This window comes from Taudactylus pleione, unplaced genomic scaffold (genome assembly GCF_031769625.1).
Source record: "Taudactylus pleione unplaced genomic scaffold, aTauple2 ptg000087l, whole genome shotgun sequence".
NCBI classification, from domain to species: Eukaryota; Metazoa; Chordata; class Amphibia; order Anura; family Myobatrachidae; genus Taudactylus; species Taudactylus pleione.
In genome coordinates this window covers 4979310-4993956 of record NW_028284489.1, presented here as the reverse complement: position 1 = coordinate 4993956, position 14647 = coordinate 4979310, and the positions used below count along the sequence as shown (strand labels likewise).

The window sequence follows — 14647 nt, the reverse complement described above, 5'->3', positions numbered from 1 at the left end:
TTAATACTCATTAGATAATTTTAATAAATTTCTAACTAATTATTCTGCCAAATCTCATGTCTCCGGGTTTAATTTATTAAGAAGGTTTTTTATCGCATGGTGTTATACAGGGCACCCCTCTGATGATTGAAAGTTTATTAAATCATATAATGTATGCTACTCAAACTGGCATAATGTTCACTTAACATCAATCATTATATATTTATTGATGATCAAGAACGACAAACAAACCACAATTAAATAAATTAAGAAACTTTGCTCACTTCTAAAGAATTTATTCAAAAATAGAGTAAAACAAAAAAACCTCAGTCTACAAGAAATAGGGAAATATTAAATGCAAGGGCAAGCCACGTTTGCAAGTATAGATGTGTCCACATACACCTAGCCTCAATACGCCATGCGGAGCAAGATGCCTGGCGTGAGTGAGCCAGGTCCTGTGCGACTCTGTGAGTGTCTCTTTCACTTGCAAATGTGTCTTAGTAGCAATGTGAGGCAATTAAAACACACTAGGAGACAACACTGATTAATTTGATATGTGATACTTGTATATCTGTGTGCCACAGAGTCTGTAAATGAAGAACAATGGAAGTTGACGTGGAAAAAGCCATTACTGTGGCATTGTAGCACTCCATATATATCAAATTAATCAGTGCAATGTCCTGTTGCATCTTAGTCACATTGTTACTAAGACACATTTTTGGTGCAAGCAGAGACATAAGATACAGTACCTAGCATACTGAGAGGGGCTGATTGGCACAACTACAGCAACAGTGTATAAGGACATATCTGTATATGGGCTGAAATATTGCACTTGAATGTGCAGTGTCTCACTCACTCTCAATGATACCATTAGGATTACGTAAATTATGTTTCATTTAACTTTGAGTGCATTAAAATGCATTAACTTTTTTTGTTATCTATTACACTTTTAACACGGCAGGTTTAGAGCTGATAGAATAATTCAAACACCACCTCCCACTGTTCACACTTATTAGCCTACTTGACCAGACAGCAGGGAGTTTTATTTAATTTTTATTTTAAAAGCTAAAATTCTCTGATGTTAGATAATGTTGCCAAGCAATAAAGACGTTTAATTAAAGCATATATCCTGCTTCCTATAAATGAACTTCCATGTTTGACACACTGTATGAATATTCAGTGTCCTACAAAGAAAATAACAGAGAAGGGAACACTGTATTTGGGATACTAAAAAAAAAATATATATATCTAGTCAGACAATAATAAATCACAATATGGTAAGGGCAAAAAAATGAGTGCGTGCTGACTGGGTTTTTTTCAAATAGTCTCTAAACTTTTCTGTTTTCAGAGGTGTACTAGGAGTAGATGGATTCTCACTTTATATGTATGTATAGACAGATTGTTCCACGCCACAAATTTGGGACACAAGAAGTCACACCGTGATCATCTTAAGACTTGACCTCATTTGATTATACCCAATCTGTAAATATTTAAGCATCACCCTCATTTTCAATAGGATGACCAATACCATACATCCAGTTTCCAAGGGCAGTCCATGGTTTAAATTGTTTGTCCCCTGGTAGGAATATGTGACAAGAGCCAGATCTCAATTTACAGGAGCTCCTCCCAATTACAGCATACGTTTTGACTGTCCTAACTAACACAGGGCACTCCTACCATATTGACAGTAAAGCGGGTACACACTTGAACAATATATCATTCGATCTAGCGACAAACAATATAAAGTATCATTCTATCATCGGCGGGTGTGTATACCCGATATGTCTGTTTACCAATCGTTAGGTCAAGCCGACTCATCGGCCAGGTGTGTACCCAGCTTAAGGACTTTGCACAGATGGGAGGTATGTCCTACTTACAGTACAACAGTAAGTGGGTGCCGCATACACGTGCCACTGGTGACACACAAAGTATCTGAGATGAAGTGTTTCAGAAAGCAGAAAAATGTGAAATGTTCCAATGTACAATCACGCACTCTGAAGTACAACACACACTGGCCCTCATTCAGAGGCGGTCGGAGGGTGCAAGCGGTCGCTCAGAAACTGGGCGGCCGCTTGCATCCTGACCGGCTGCCTCTGTTTCGGTCGTTAGGCTGTGGGTTAACACCCACAGCTCTAACGACCGCTAGGGTGATGGTCGCGATGGTCATTGACCATCGCGACCATCGGGGCTTACGACGAGACCCTAGGGTAGGGTCTCACTTGTCGTAAGCCCCGGAGAGCTTCTGGCTTTGTCAGAGCCGGAAGCTCTCCACTGACATCACTAGTGAGGTCAGTGGGGTCTCCCCCAAACGGCAGGCGTTCCCATGGGAACGCCTCCATTTGGGCTGCCACCCCCCCGGCCTGCCTTCCAAATGGGGTGAGCTGTCAATCAACATCGACAGCTCACCCCCTTTGGAAAGAGACCCGCTACGACCGGCGCTGTCGGTCGTAGCGGGTCTCACGCATGCGCACGAAGGAGCCGGCTCCCTCGTGCGCTTGCGCACTAGACAAACATCGAGGCGGCCGTGCGGTCATAGACCGTACGGCCGCCTCTGAATAAAGCCCACAGACACACTGAAATACAGAAATCACTAATACCCCTTTCACATAGAAAAGCAAATTGGCGGGTCAAGCATTTGGATCCGGCCATTACGAAACAACATTCTGTGTAAAAGGGTCAGCCTGGGTCAAAATTCCCGGGACTTCGACCCTGGTTTTTATTGCAAATTTTCGGATCCAAATGCTCGATCCGGCAATTTGCTTTTCTGTGTGAAGGGGGGTACTGTCTAGGACCAGCAAAAAAGCGAGTGCATCAAATGCCGGGTAAAAAAATGAGTATTTGAGGTTTTTGTGCGAAGGTGGTATAAACTATCTTTCGGGATGTACATACATATGCTTATACATACCTTATCATGAGATGTTTACCATTTCACAAGCTACAGAATACAGTTCTATAGCATAATATATTGTGACACACTATCACTTGTATCATTGCATGCTGCTCAAAATTACAGTATATTTGGCCAGATGTATAATTAAGTGAATATGATGTAGGTTACATATAGACTATTATTTTTTTATTATTACTTTTTGTTTTCAGCTGAAAATAGATTATTCAAAGACAATTCATGCCCCATCTATATTGCAGATCTTTTCAATACTTGCCAGACAAAATATATTTTACCAATCAGTCCAACACACTAAATAAAAATAACAAATAATTTATGTTCAACAAACTTCAAAAAGGTTATTTATGTAAAGCATTTCAATAGCACCAACATTTTATATAGTGCCTTAAAGGGGATATTTAATCGTTTACATGGGTAATTTAATTCCAGGTGATATTACATCACCTCAGCTTCACCTCCACTTCAACATAACATCACTTTGGACCCCATAGGGTTGCATAGGAAAATATATGAAGTTCAGATGAAAACGAGGTGAAGTCGAGGTGATGTAACATCACCTAGAAGTAAATTGCCTCTTACATGCTGAATACCCTCTAATTTAACAATAAATATAGACAAGTCCTTCTACAACTGAGTTGTGTGTTTTTCTAAAATGCAGTAGCAGGACCACCACTCGCAAAGAAAGGCCATGGGCTGAGCCTTTCCTTGCCACTGCGTGTGGTGTATGGTATGCTGGCAATTTAAAATTTTTCTGTAGTAAATGTTACTGTTATTGTTATAGGTGATGTTTTTTTTCTTTACCATTGTGAAATATTGTTTAGATTTGAGGCTCCCTTAATTAAACCTTCTTCTCTTTGACCACCTTTAGTAGATGTTGGATTACTATCATGACTGGCAGCAAACACAGCATTAGTATTCATTTGCAGCTCTTGCCCTTCTGTTGACTGATGCATGATTGGTTTTATTTTTGGCACCATCCAAGAAATTATTTAAATATACACACTTGAGAATGGTTTCGGGGTGATTACACACGCAGTCTCACTATGATCATATGCTAATCCACTGCAATTCCTATTCCATCGCAGCACAACCTAAGTAACGGCTTTCAAATGCACTGACATGCCTGCATTTCACCGACCACCCCACGTCACCACCCCAAATGGTCACTTCCTGTCAGTCACTCTGTGATGGGTCTGCGTAGTCACTGCGATCGTAGTCCTGATCGCAGTGGAGTGTGTCCCTCCTTGTGTACTGCTATGCATGTGCAGTAGGTAACAATTGGCCTGCTGAATCAGGCCCTCTTTCCATTATGTTTGCATTAGCTCCTTTCAATATAGCCTTAGTCCAACTGATCTTATTTACTTTTCTGCTACCACATTTTTATTTGCTTGCTTGCAATGTAGCTCTTTACTTCTAGACACATTTTTCTTTTTCACTAGACTGTTCCTACACCCACTCTATCCCTATATATAGTGATATTTGTAGTCTACCTCAACAAAATGGTCACTGGAGCACACACTAATACAAATACCGCTGGCAGTTTTGGTGCATTAATACTTAGCAACTGGGAGAGAGTCTATGTGGGAGTCCAGTCCTCTGTAATTATAATTGCATATCCTGGCTCAGACAGACAGAATACTTACGTTACTGTGTACAATAAATCCTTGCCCTCTCTATATTATAATCCAGCAGGTGCGATGCCTTTCCTCCGGAATGGTTTAGGAGATACTGTAGATCACTGGTATTACTATTGTTATGACAAGACATGTTTCTCCTTGTTCAGGATGCTTAACGTCCCACACAGTGTTGTCAGGTGTAATTTCCAAGCTCTCAGTTACTGGCTGGCTGTTTCACGAGTATGGTTTAACAATAGGTCTCCCTCAGTAGATCCTCGGGTCTCCATTTGTCCTCTTTGAATTTGGAAACACAAAGAGGCTGATTCTGAGTTGGACATATCCACGTCCATGTCTGCGTCTTTTGGTGGTCGCACATCTACGAATTTATGTAAATACCACTACAAAGCCCTTCCCTGGTGCACATATATGTGGTTGAATTTGCAAGGACTAAGACGCCATCTTGTAGACCCTGAAATACCAATTGATTAGTGTTTCGATGCCACCATCGGTTGCACCATCAACACTTGCACCAGCCCTATGGTATGTACAGTTTTTCCATCTGAGTACGGCCTCCTATGGTGAAGCATCTGTGTATGCAACCCCTTTCACTGACACATCCCATGACACTCCTAGAACAGACCCATAAGATGGACCATCTTCGTGTTTCTGAATAGCCACATCCCAGTCACCACCCAATGTACTTCACCGTGCATAGGTCTGAAATCACAACTGCGACTCTGTATGAACACAGTGGGGATGCATGTGCAATAAAACTTAGACGCATGCACATTAAAAAGAAAACAAATCGCACAACAAAACTTGGCATGAGCAAAAGCCACGGACGCTGCATCGTAGCACTTCATATACAGATTCAGACTCATTTGCACAGATGAATTTTTTGCACAGATGTACATATGTAGCACATCAAGATGATCAGTGTAATCTAGCAAAGTTGTTTTGTCACTTCCAGTTGTTTTATTTATGCGAGTAAGATGCATATTTTCAACAAGAAAGACGATTGGTGCAGCCAAGTCACACGGAACTTACCGAGGAGGGCTGTTTGGTGCGACTGAAGCCACAGTGTGTGAGAACACATCTGTACATTCAACATCCGAAGTGCATGAGGCTCACACAAAAAGTCTTTCAACTACGTAAACCAGCTGCTGTATATTTAGGAGCTATAAAACAACTAAGGGCTGATTCTCCTACACTGGCAGCAAATTTACTTGATTTTCTGAGAATTACTTTGAATCAGGATAGGGTATAGATCCCTATTCAAGGAAGCCAAGAGGGAGGGTGAGAGGTAGAAAGCTCCAGAGACCAGGACTAACAAAGTGACACAGCAATGGTCCTGATGAAGCCAAAATTCCGAGGCACCACATTTCTCATTGCAGCCCTCAAACCCCTATAGAGTGTGTCCAATCCTCTGAAGAATGGCATGTACATGGTATCGTGATGCACACAATTGTTGTAGACAAATAGTAAACTCGAAACTCATGCTCTGATCAAATAGGGACCATGGAGTACACTCAGTGGCGTATAGTTTTCTCAGTTGGTATTCACAGTTGTCCAATACTTTGAACCTTTTTTAGGCACCATGGCCGCCCATTTGGTTATCAGAATGCACACATCATGATTCAGGTAACAAAAGAAGTCTGTTTAAGACATCTTCAGAAGCTATGGGGACCACAGCATCCTCTTGTTCTTTGCCCTTGAGAATTGCACATGTAGCACTTGGGCAGATCCTCTCCTCCACCAGGTGTTGCAGTACTGGAAAGGAAAAATATTCCCCATTGAAGTGACTTTTTCACTCAGCATCTACATAATCACAGCCATAAGTTGGAATTCTACTCGGACAGCTGGAATTTCTCAACATATATTGTGCCTTACAATATAGAATCCCACATAGCCAGTGTAATCAATACTACACTGTTTGAGACATAAGACAGAGGGCCTGATTCAGACCTGCTCGCTAGCAAGCGGCTGCTTGTTGCAGACAATGTTCGCTAATGTGCGCATGCGTGTAGTTCGCAATGCGCGTGCGCAAACTAGTACGAGGGATCGGATTTTGCTTGCTCACCCTGCAAAGACAGCCAAGTGGAATGAGTGACAGGAAAGACCGTTTATGGGTGGTAACAGGGGCAGGGCAGTAGTAACGGGGGGGTGGAGTTGCGGACGCAGGCATGCCAGAGTGTTTCCACACCGTTTCTGGGGCATGCATAATTAACAGGCAATGTCATAGTACATGTCACCTGCTTGAATAATACACTGAAATGCTCGCAGTGCTTGCGGTAGGGTACAGTCAACCACAAGCCTGCGGTCAGATGTAACCCAATGTACCGATGTTTGAATATACTTCCTGGAGATGACGTACGCTAGTGGGCAGCTAAAGACAGGCTGGTGGGCATCTGTAAACACAAAGTGATCGCTCGCCAAGACAAAGTGGACGTGCTTATGCCTTGCCGAGCGAGCGGCTGCCTTGACGTCACTTTGCAAAATTTCCATACGCTGAGAGCGAGCGGCCGCATCTAGCGAGCGGGTCTGAATCAGGGCCAGAGTGTGCATGTTCTCATGCTGTTTGTCTGATCGGTGAATGGTAAAATACTGTACCAGTAATGTAGGGTCAACATTCAATACTCCAACATCCACAGTCAGGTTAAATGGACAAACGCCAGTGGATTGTGTTATACAATGGGTTTTGATTTTCTTTTAGAATACTTTTTATAGTAATTCTACTGTACTTTTAGTTAAATAGGCAGAATGTTTGTAAAAAGAGGATCGAGGCTAGGACCATCAATGTAACATGGTTAGAACCTATGTAAGCAAATCACAGGTAATTACTTACTTCATATTAAATGTACCTTTTAGACATGCTGCAATAGCTTAACAAATTATATTACACCAGAATGACTTTGGAGAAAAGGCAAATTTTTTAAATACATTTATAAAGAGTTCTGTTCATTCAATAAACTAATTTATATGATGCCTTCATACTGATCTAAAGCATCTGTAATACTATAATTTATTGTGCTGTGCCTCAAAAAGAATAAAAGCTTCATGAAATATATTATTTAAGTTTGAATATAGTTTCAATATCCAACAGGTCGCTGGTAGTGATTACCTCAATCTCAATCATTATGATGTAGCTGGAATTTTCTGCAACAGCCCAATGGAAAAATGAGAAAAAAAGGGGTCAATCCAATTGTCTGCGAAGAGTGCAAGTTGCCGTTGCCGCGGCGTTAAAATGCCGGCAGCTCAACATGCACCCCTCTCCAAGCTTGAATTTGCACAATTTCGCTCGGAGCCCTATGGAGCTGCTAACACTTTTGTGCGAGTTCGGGCTGTTGTAAAGTGTGACTGTTGCCACGATGACTCGCAAGGTGTCTATCATGTCCACCTTGGCTGTTACCAGTCATGACCAAAGGAGCTGCTGAAATGGAGATTTAGTTGGGCAAAGTTCTTCACGAAGCCTAGGTAGTATCTCATTATGCTTAAAACTGCACATTTCTTGTAATCCAGGGAGCTGTCCTTTCCTGTTGAATCTTCAAAACCTGAATCTTCTGTGCATTTAGCACCACTAAATATAATTGGCTCATAAATTCACCTACATATTCTGTCTTACAGCTGTTGATCACTACAGCAACAAAAGAATGGTCAGTATTAGTGCACAGCTGTGGGCTCCGGTGAACATTTTGTTGCAGCCTGGCAAAATAGACATCTTAGTCCTTCTAAAAGGCTGGTAAGGACCACAGAGATCACTATTTTCAGGAATAGATTGCAGGAAAGTCTAGTCTAGTGAAATGGAGCATTGTGTTTAGAGATAATGGGGTAAGTTTACTAAAAGGTCAATTTTGAGTATTTGGTCATTTTACTGTCAATAATAATATTAGTTAACTTTAATTACCATTACCCCTGCAACCACTGGCACCAGGGGTGCATGGATAGGGAACCCCATTTTTGGAAGGTCCCCAATTCCCTAGGGATTCCATCCCTGGGCTGACCAGTGTGGGGCTGGTTAATGTTATAGGAAGGAGAGCATCATTCTGTGTGTGTCCTGCTATAGTGATATCCGCTGGATGGTTCAGCCTAGTGCTGGTTATTGGAAAGGGGAACCCAATGCCATTTTTTTCCAATATTTTCCAATACCAGCCTAGGCGAAAAGTCCCGGAGCTAATTATGGATTTTTTTCTTTTTTATTCTGTTTTTAACTTTCAATTGAAGCCAACAGATTGTAAATACTACTTTTTTTTACACAGCAACAATAGAACCAAAACCGATGGTTAGTAACTTTACCCCAATAAGATGAGCAGTAGGCAAGTATAAATTAAAGAAAAGTGAACAGGAATATTGAAAGGAGCATGCGGCAGGACAAACAGCAGGGAGAGAGAAAAAACAAAGTGGGAAACCAGAAAAAGAAACAGAAGGGAAGTAAGCTAGCAGCTGAAGAGACTGCACACCTCACAACTCACTCAATTTCTCAAGGAGAGATACCATTCATCTAGCACATTCTATGAAATGAAATGACAGTTAGGAGCTAATTGGATGCTTTGGGCATCTTCACTTTTATCTCTCTCCAAGGATTGATACATTTTCCCCTGGAGTGTGAAGAATTTGTAACATTGATATACTGTATATAATAAATATATATATATATATATATTACAATTCAATTAATGTTGCTATGTTCCAGATAGACTAATTACATGAGAAGAATCCCTGGAACAGATGATTCTATGTTCTTTTTTACACTCAGTTGTAAATTGTATCAATGTATTATGTTACGCTTTTTATTGTACCAGTTTTTATGGTACCAATTTTTATTGCACCAATTTTTATTGTACCAATTCATTTTGTTATGTTCCAGATAGACTAATTATGTGAGGAGAAATCCCTGGAATAAATGATTCCATGTTCTTTTTTATACCTAGTGCATTATTCATACCATCTAATTTTCTAAAAGTGTCCCGCATAATATGTCCTTTTTAATTTTATTATTAATTTTATTACTATTCCTAATATTATGTTCATATGATATTGTATGGATTATGTCACTGTAATTGTATTTTTATATGCGTTTATATGCATGCATATGTTTTTATATGTGCTTATATGTATTAATGAAGAATTTCATGAATTAATTTAATGTAATGAGATAATGCTGTGCTGCATATTTTTTATTGGTTCATGAGTCCTATTTAACTGCCCTCTACAGATCACCAGCCAGCCTCCTGATGAAGTCCTAGTGATGAAATGCATAGGGGGGTGGCCTGGTGATCTGTCTTTCTGTGGTTAGTGCTCTGGTGAAGGGGTCCTGGAGATGTTCAGGATGCCAGCCGGGAGCACCTTTCCATTATTCTGCTGTCAAACTCTGCGGTGGTTAACCGCTTGTTGTGGTTCGCATGCTCTGCTTGTTTTTACTTGCCAATAAATGTTATCTTGCTAATGCACGATATGGCGCCCCCACATTCTTCCGTTTTGTGTATGTATGTATGTATACACACACACACACACACACACTATTTCTAAATTAGGGGACATTAAATGTAACAGTAACCTATTTAAATGTTGATAATCATTACATATATTACTACTTGTATTATTTGGGATGGACTGACTTCTGAAGTTTGTACAATGTGATGAGTGGCAGTATACTGAGTAGGGATGGGCAGATCAATTCACTGCACTGAGTTGAGCCTCATGGCTCAACTCAGTGAAGTGTCTCGAGACACGGCTCTTTAGATAGAGCAGCGCTGTAGCCAGCAGGGGAGCCAGCGACTCAGAGTGAATCGCTGACAGTTCCGCCCCCCCGCAGCCCAGCACTACAGCTCAGGGTTCTCACTGACTCTCCTGAGTCAGTGAACTCCCCTGAGCCCTGGCTGCAGCTGCGTGACTCAGTGAGTCGCTGACAGCTCCGCCCCCCGCAGCCCAGCTCAAGCCTCTGCACTGACTCAGGAGAGTCAGTGCACTGCCCTGAGCCCTGGCAGTAGCTGCACGACGCAGAGTGAGTCGCTGACAGCTTCGCCCCCTACACTGCTGATCTGACACAGTGTAGAAGTATGATCAGGTCGGATCAGCAGTGTAGGGGGCGGAGCTGCCATTCACTAGCTACCACTGACAGAGAGGCTAGGGGAGGTGGGTGTCTCGACTCACCAAACACTGAGTGACTCGAATCATTCACTCATCTGAATGATTCGAGTCAGTGTGTTGAGACACTCACTCACTAGCCATCTCTAATACTGAGTGGGAAGGATTTTAAAAGTAGGTTGTGCATGGAGTATTATAGATTGCACCTGGGGAAACATCTCATCTCAGAATGTTATCACTGCTCTTCTGGACAGTGAATTACATGAGATTATGTTTAATATGCCCAATGTTTATCTTTGTATTAAGGTTCCATGTCAATGTTGCAAATGAGTCCTGCTAACAAGTATGCTTCCACATTAAGCAATTTCATACCATCATTTTTGGAAGTGGTATTTGTCATGTCAATGGTCCAAGCACAATACAAAATAGAGAAGAGTCTGGAGCTGGTTGGAGAGGGTGAGGGGTGCATAGGACTTTTTGGGGAGGTTTGAAGGCCTGTCATTGGACACAGAGGGGGATCTATTCATTCATATCTAAGTATTAAAATAATGTAAACATCACATTGGTAATGCACATATACAGCAAGGAAGAGTGACATTGTACAATTTCTAAAATGACAGTGACTAGGTTGTTTTCATATGCACTAATATTAACACATAAAACAGTATAACCTATATTTAAGCAATTTTCTGTTTATGACAAACCTAGGAAACAAATAGAACTACTGTACACTATAAAAACATCAGACATCCGTGACCTACATACATAGACTAATATAGTCCAGCAATGGCAGGCAATAGCTTTGATTGTTTATACACCAATTCCATTATTTAAACAAATTATTTTATGTTCCTAGCCAATCGCTATATGCATGTACTATCTTTGCTGAATTCGTGATGCAAGTGGGCTAGCTACATAAATAGATTAATATCAAGGACTAAATAATGTACATTTGTTTTCTGTGTAGGAAATAAAATGACCAGTAATGACATTTCATAGAACATGGTTGTTCTAATGCCTAGCTTTTTAATCACTATAGAATATATCTATACATCATATACCATAAACTATTGCATTATCTAGTAGGCATATGCCCAAACCAAGCAATAGGGATGTACTAAAAGGATGATCACAGAAAAGGATGATCGGGATGATTGCAATCTGCAGAACAACTTTGTTTTGCAGTATAAAATATCAAGCACATCAAGTCTACATAAGTAATAAAATCTATCCTCAGTGGTATTTTGTACAAAACCGTTTTTGTAGGTAAGAGATTGCTGTGATATTCAACCTAAGGATGTACAATTAAACACCCACTGAGAATGTGTAGACATGAGAGAAGCAGGAAATAACATGACACTCTGGAAGCCATGGCATATATTCAGGAGATTTAAACACAATACCAGTATGTACGTGCAATAAAGCAAAACACCTTATTCAGACAGACGTTACATTTATTAATCTACCTGCTAATTACAATGAAAACTGGTATATGCCAATAACCTCCATCTTAATCGCAATCCTAAAATGGCATGCGTATATTAAAGGTTAATTCAGATATGATCTAATTTAAGCATGGAAGGATAGAATAGGAAAAATAGCATAACAAAATAAATCGAACACGCAGAATTTAACCATCTATGTATAGTGCGACTGTAGTTTAACATGGATGTCTGAGTGCAACTGTGCAACATCACAGCGTTAATTATTGTGCTTCTAGAGTACTTACTTGTGTCGAGATCTTAAGCTTGAAGGTGAGCTGACACTGCTGGCTGCAGGAGGTGATGTCTCCTAGCTGGGCGTCAAATGGATCTCCTGCACTCACTGCAGATACTACCACTATTAGCGATAAGAGAAGGCTGAGGTCGCAGCTCCAATATTCTGGGGCTCCCATCCTGCAGTACTTTATATAGGGATCCAGAGGCAAGTCACCAGCCGTAGAGATACAGGGAGAGCAGCACTGCTGTGCACTGTCAGAGCTATTTTGACGTCATCTGTTTAGTGAAAGGGACTATGGGAGAGAGGAGGAGGGGTGTACAATGACAGTGTACAAATTGGGGAAGATGGAATCATTGTAAGAGAGCTGGAGCATATCACGTGTGTAATGCAATGCAGTATGCTTTTGTAACTTTAAATCCTTTTTCCACAACAAAGCAGCCGTATTCGGGACGTACTAAAAGGAATGACAGCCTGGTCTGCATGAACGGAATGCCAATTGACTATAATGGGAGCAGACTGAACCTTTTTGTATATTTAAAAAAATCTTAAACCTATGAACTGTATCTTCAGCACACTTCTTGCTAAGATGATTTCACATATTTTACATGTGGAATGACATGGATTGACGGCTGCTTACTACGGAATGACAGCTGTTTTATTCGCCATCCCTATGCAAAAATGGCATCAAAACAGTGCATATGTCCAATATACATACACCAATTTTTCTATGTTCCCCTAAGCGCACACTTTTCCCTGTCTATATGTGTCCCCCTATACCTGTAACCTACTATACATGTCAGGTAATGCGGAATGACGGCCGCTTACTACGGAATGATAGCTGTTTTATTCGCCATCCTCAGGCAAAAATGTAATCAAAACAGTACATATGTCCCATATAAATACACTGATTTTTCTACGTTCCCCTAAGTGCACACACTTTTCCCTTTCTATATGTGTCCCCCTATACCTGTACCCTACTATACATGTCACATAATGTGGAATGACGGCCGCTTACTACGGAATGATAGCTGTTTTATTCACCATCCCCAGGCAAATCTGTCATTAAAAAAGTGCATATGTCCCACATGAATACACAAATTTTTCTATGTTTCCCTAAGCTCACACACTTTTTCCTTTCAATATACATCCGCCTATACCTATACCCTACTATACATGTCTCCTAATGTGGAATGACAGCCGCTTACTATGGAATGACAGCTGTTTTATTCGCCATCCCCAGGCAAAAATGTAATTAAAACAATGCATTTGTCCCCTATATATACACCAATTTTTCTATGATCCCCTAAGCGCACACATTTTTCCCTTTATATGTGTCACCCTGTACCTGTAACCTACTATACATGTCACACAGGGCCGGACTGGCCATCGGGCGCTTCTGGCAAATGCCAGAAGGGCCGATGGCTGGTTTGGCTGAGCTCAGGCTTACCCGGCCCGGCAGTACTACCTCCCAGGTGGTGCCATGCTCAGCAAGGGGTTTGCACTAATGAGCGGCCGCGGCATAGCGTAATGACGTCATGACACTGTCGCATCATGACGCAGCCAAGCCCCATGGCAATGGGAATCTGGGCGGGCGCTATGCAGACAGCTCCTGTGAGCTGGCAACTCTATATGCGACAGTGCGACCACTGAATTGACCTTCGCCTCCGCCGTGACCCTTCTGGTCAGGACCGGGAGGACTGAGACTAGTATTTCCACCTCCTGTCCCGAGCTGCATGTCCCCTGACAGCTATCTTCTTTTCCCCACAATTACGCGCGCAACGTGACTACGTCACATTGTGCTCTTAGGGCACAAGTGGGTCGATGTTGTGCACTGCGCATGCGCACGACGGCGGGAGCTCCGTCGTGCGCATGCGCCAGACGTGACGAGCGAAGGACTTTCCTTCGCTCGTTGTGTCTGATCAAAGGGGGCGTGCTGTCGATGTTGATTGACAGCATGCCCCCTTTGGTGGGCGTGCCGGGGGCGTGCCACCCTGACGGGGGCGTTCCCAAGGGAACGCCTACCGTCAGAAGCCGGCCCACTGACATCACTAGTGATGTCAGTGGGAGTGATTTTGGCTCTGATAGAGCCAAAATCACTCCGGGCCTTGCGGTTGAAAAACTCAACCGCAGGCTCCGGCTCGCAGTGGCGATGGTCGCGATGGTCAAGACCATCGCGGCCATCAAACTGCACGCTCGTATAGGCTGTGGGTGGTGACCCACAGCTATACGAGCGTCCAGGAGGACGCTCCATAATTATGGAGGGCGGCCCTCATTCAGAGCGTGCGCTCTGCTCAGAGCGTACGGCTCTGAATGAGGGCCTTAGTCTTAGTATGTGCAGTGT

The 14647-nt window shown here is 42.0% G+C and overlaps 1 protein-coding gene across 1 annotated transcript in view; it reads right to left on the bottom strand.

The window, feature by feature from the left end:
• The window catches only part of TMEM59L (transmembrane protein 59 like), a 64347-nt gene extending 51834 nt beyond the window's left edge, over window positions 1-12513 (bottom strand). Inside the window, exon 1 of the mRNA XM_088469002.1 lies at window positions 12317-12513. Within this exon, the coding sequence (XP_088325128.1) occupies window positions 12317-12481 (165 nt within the window). The 5' untranslated portion in view covers window positions 12482-12513. The remainder of the gene's footprint in view (window positions 1-12316) is intronic.
• Between the last annotated feature and the right edge of the window lie 2134 nt (window positions 12514-14647).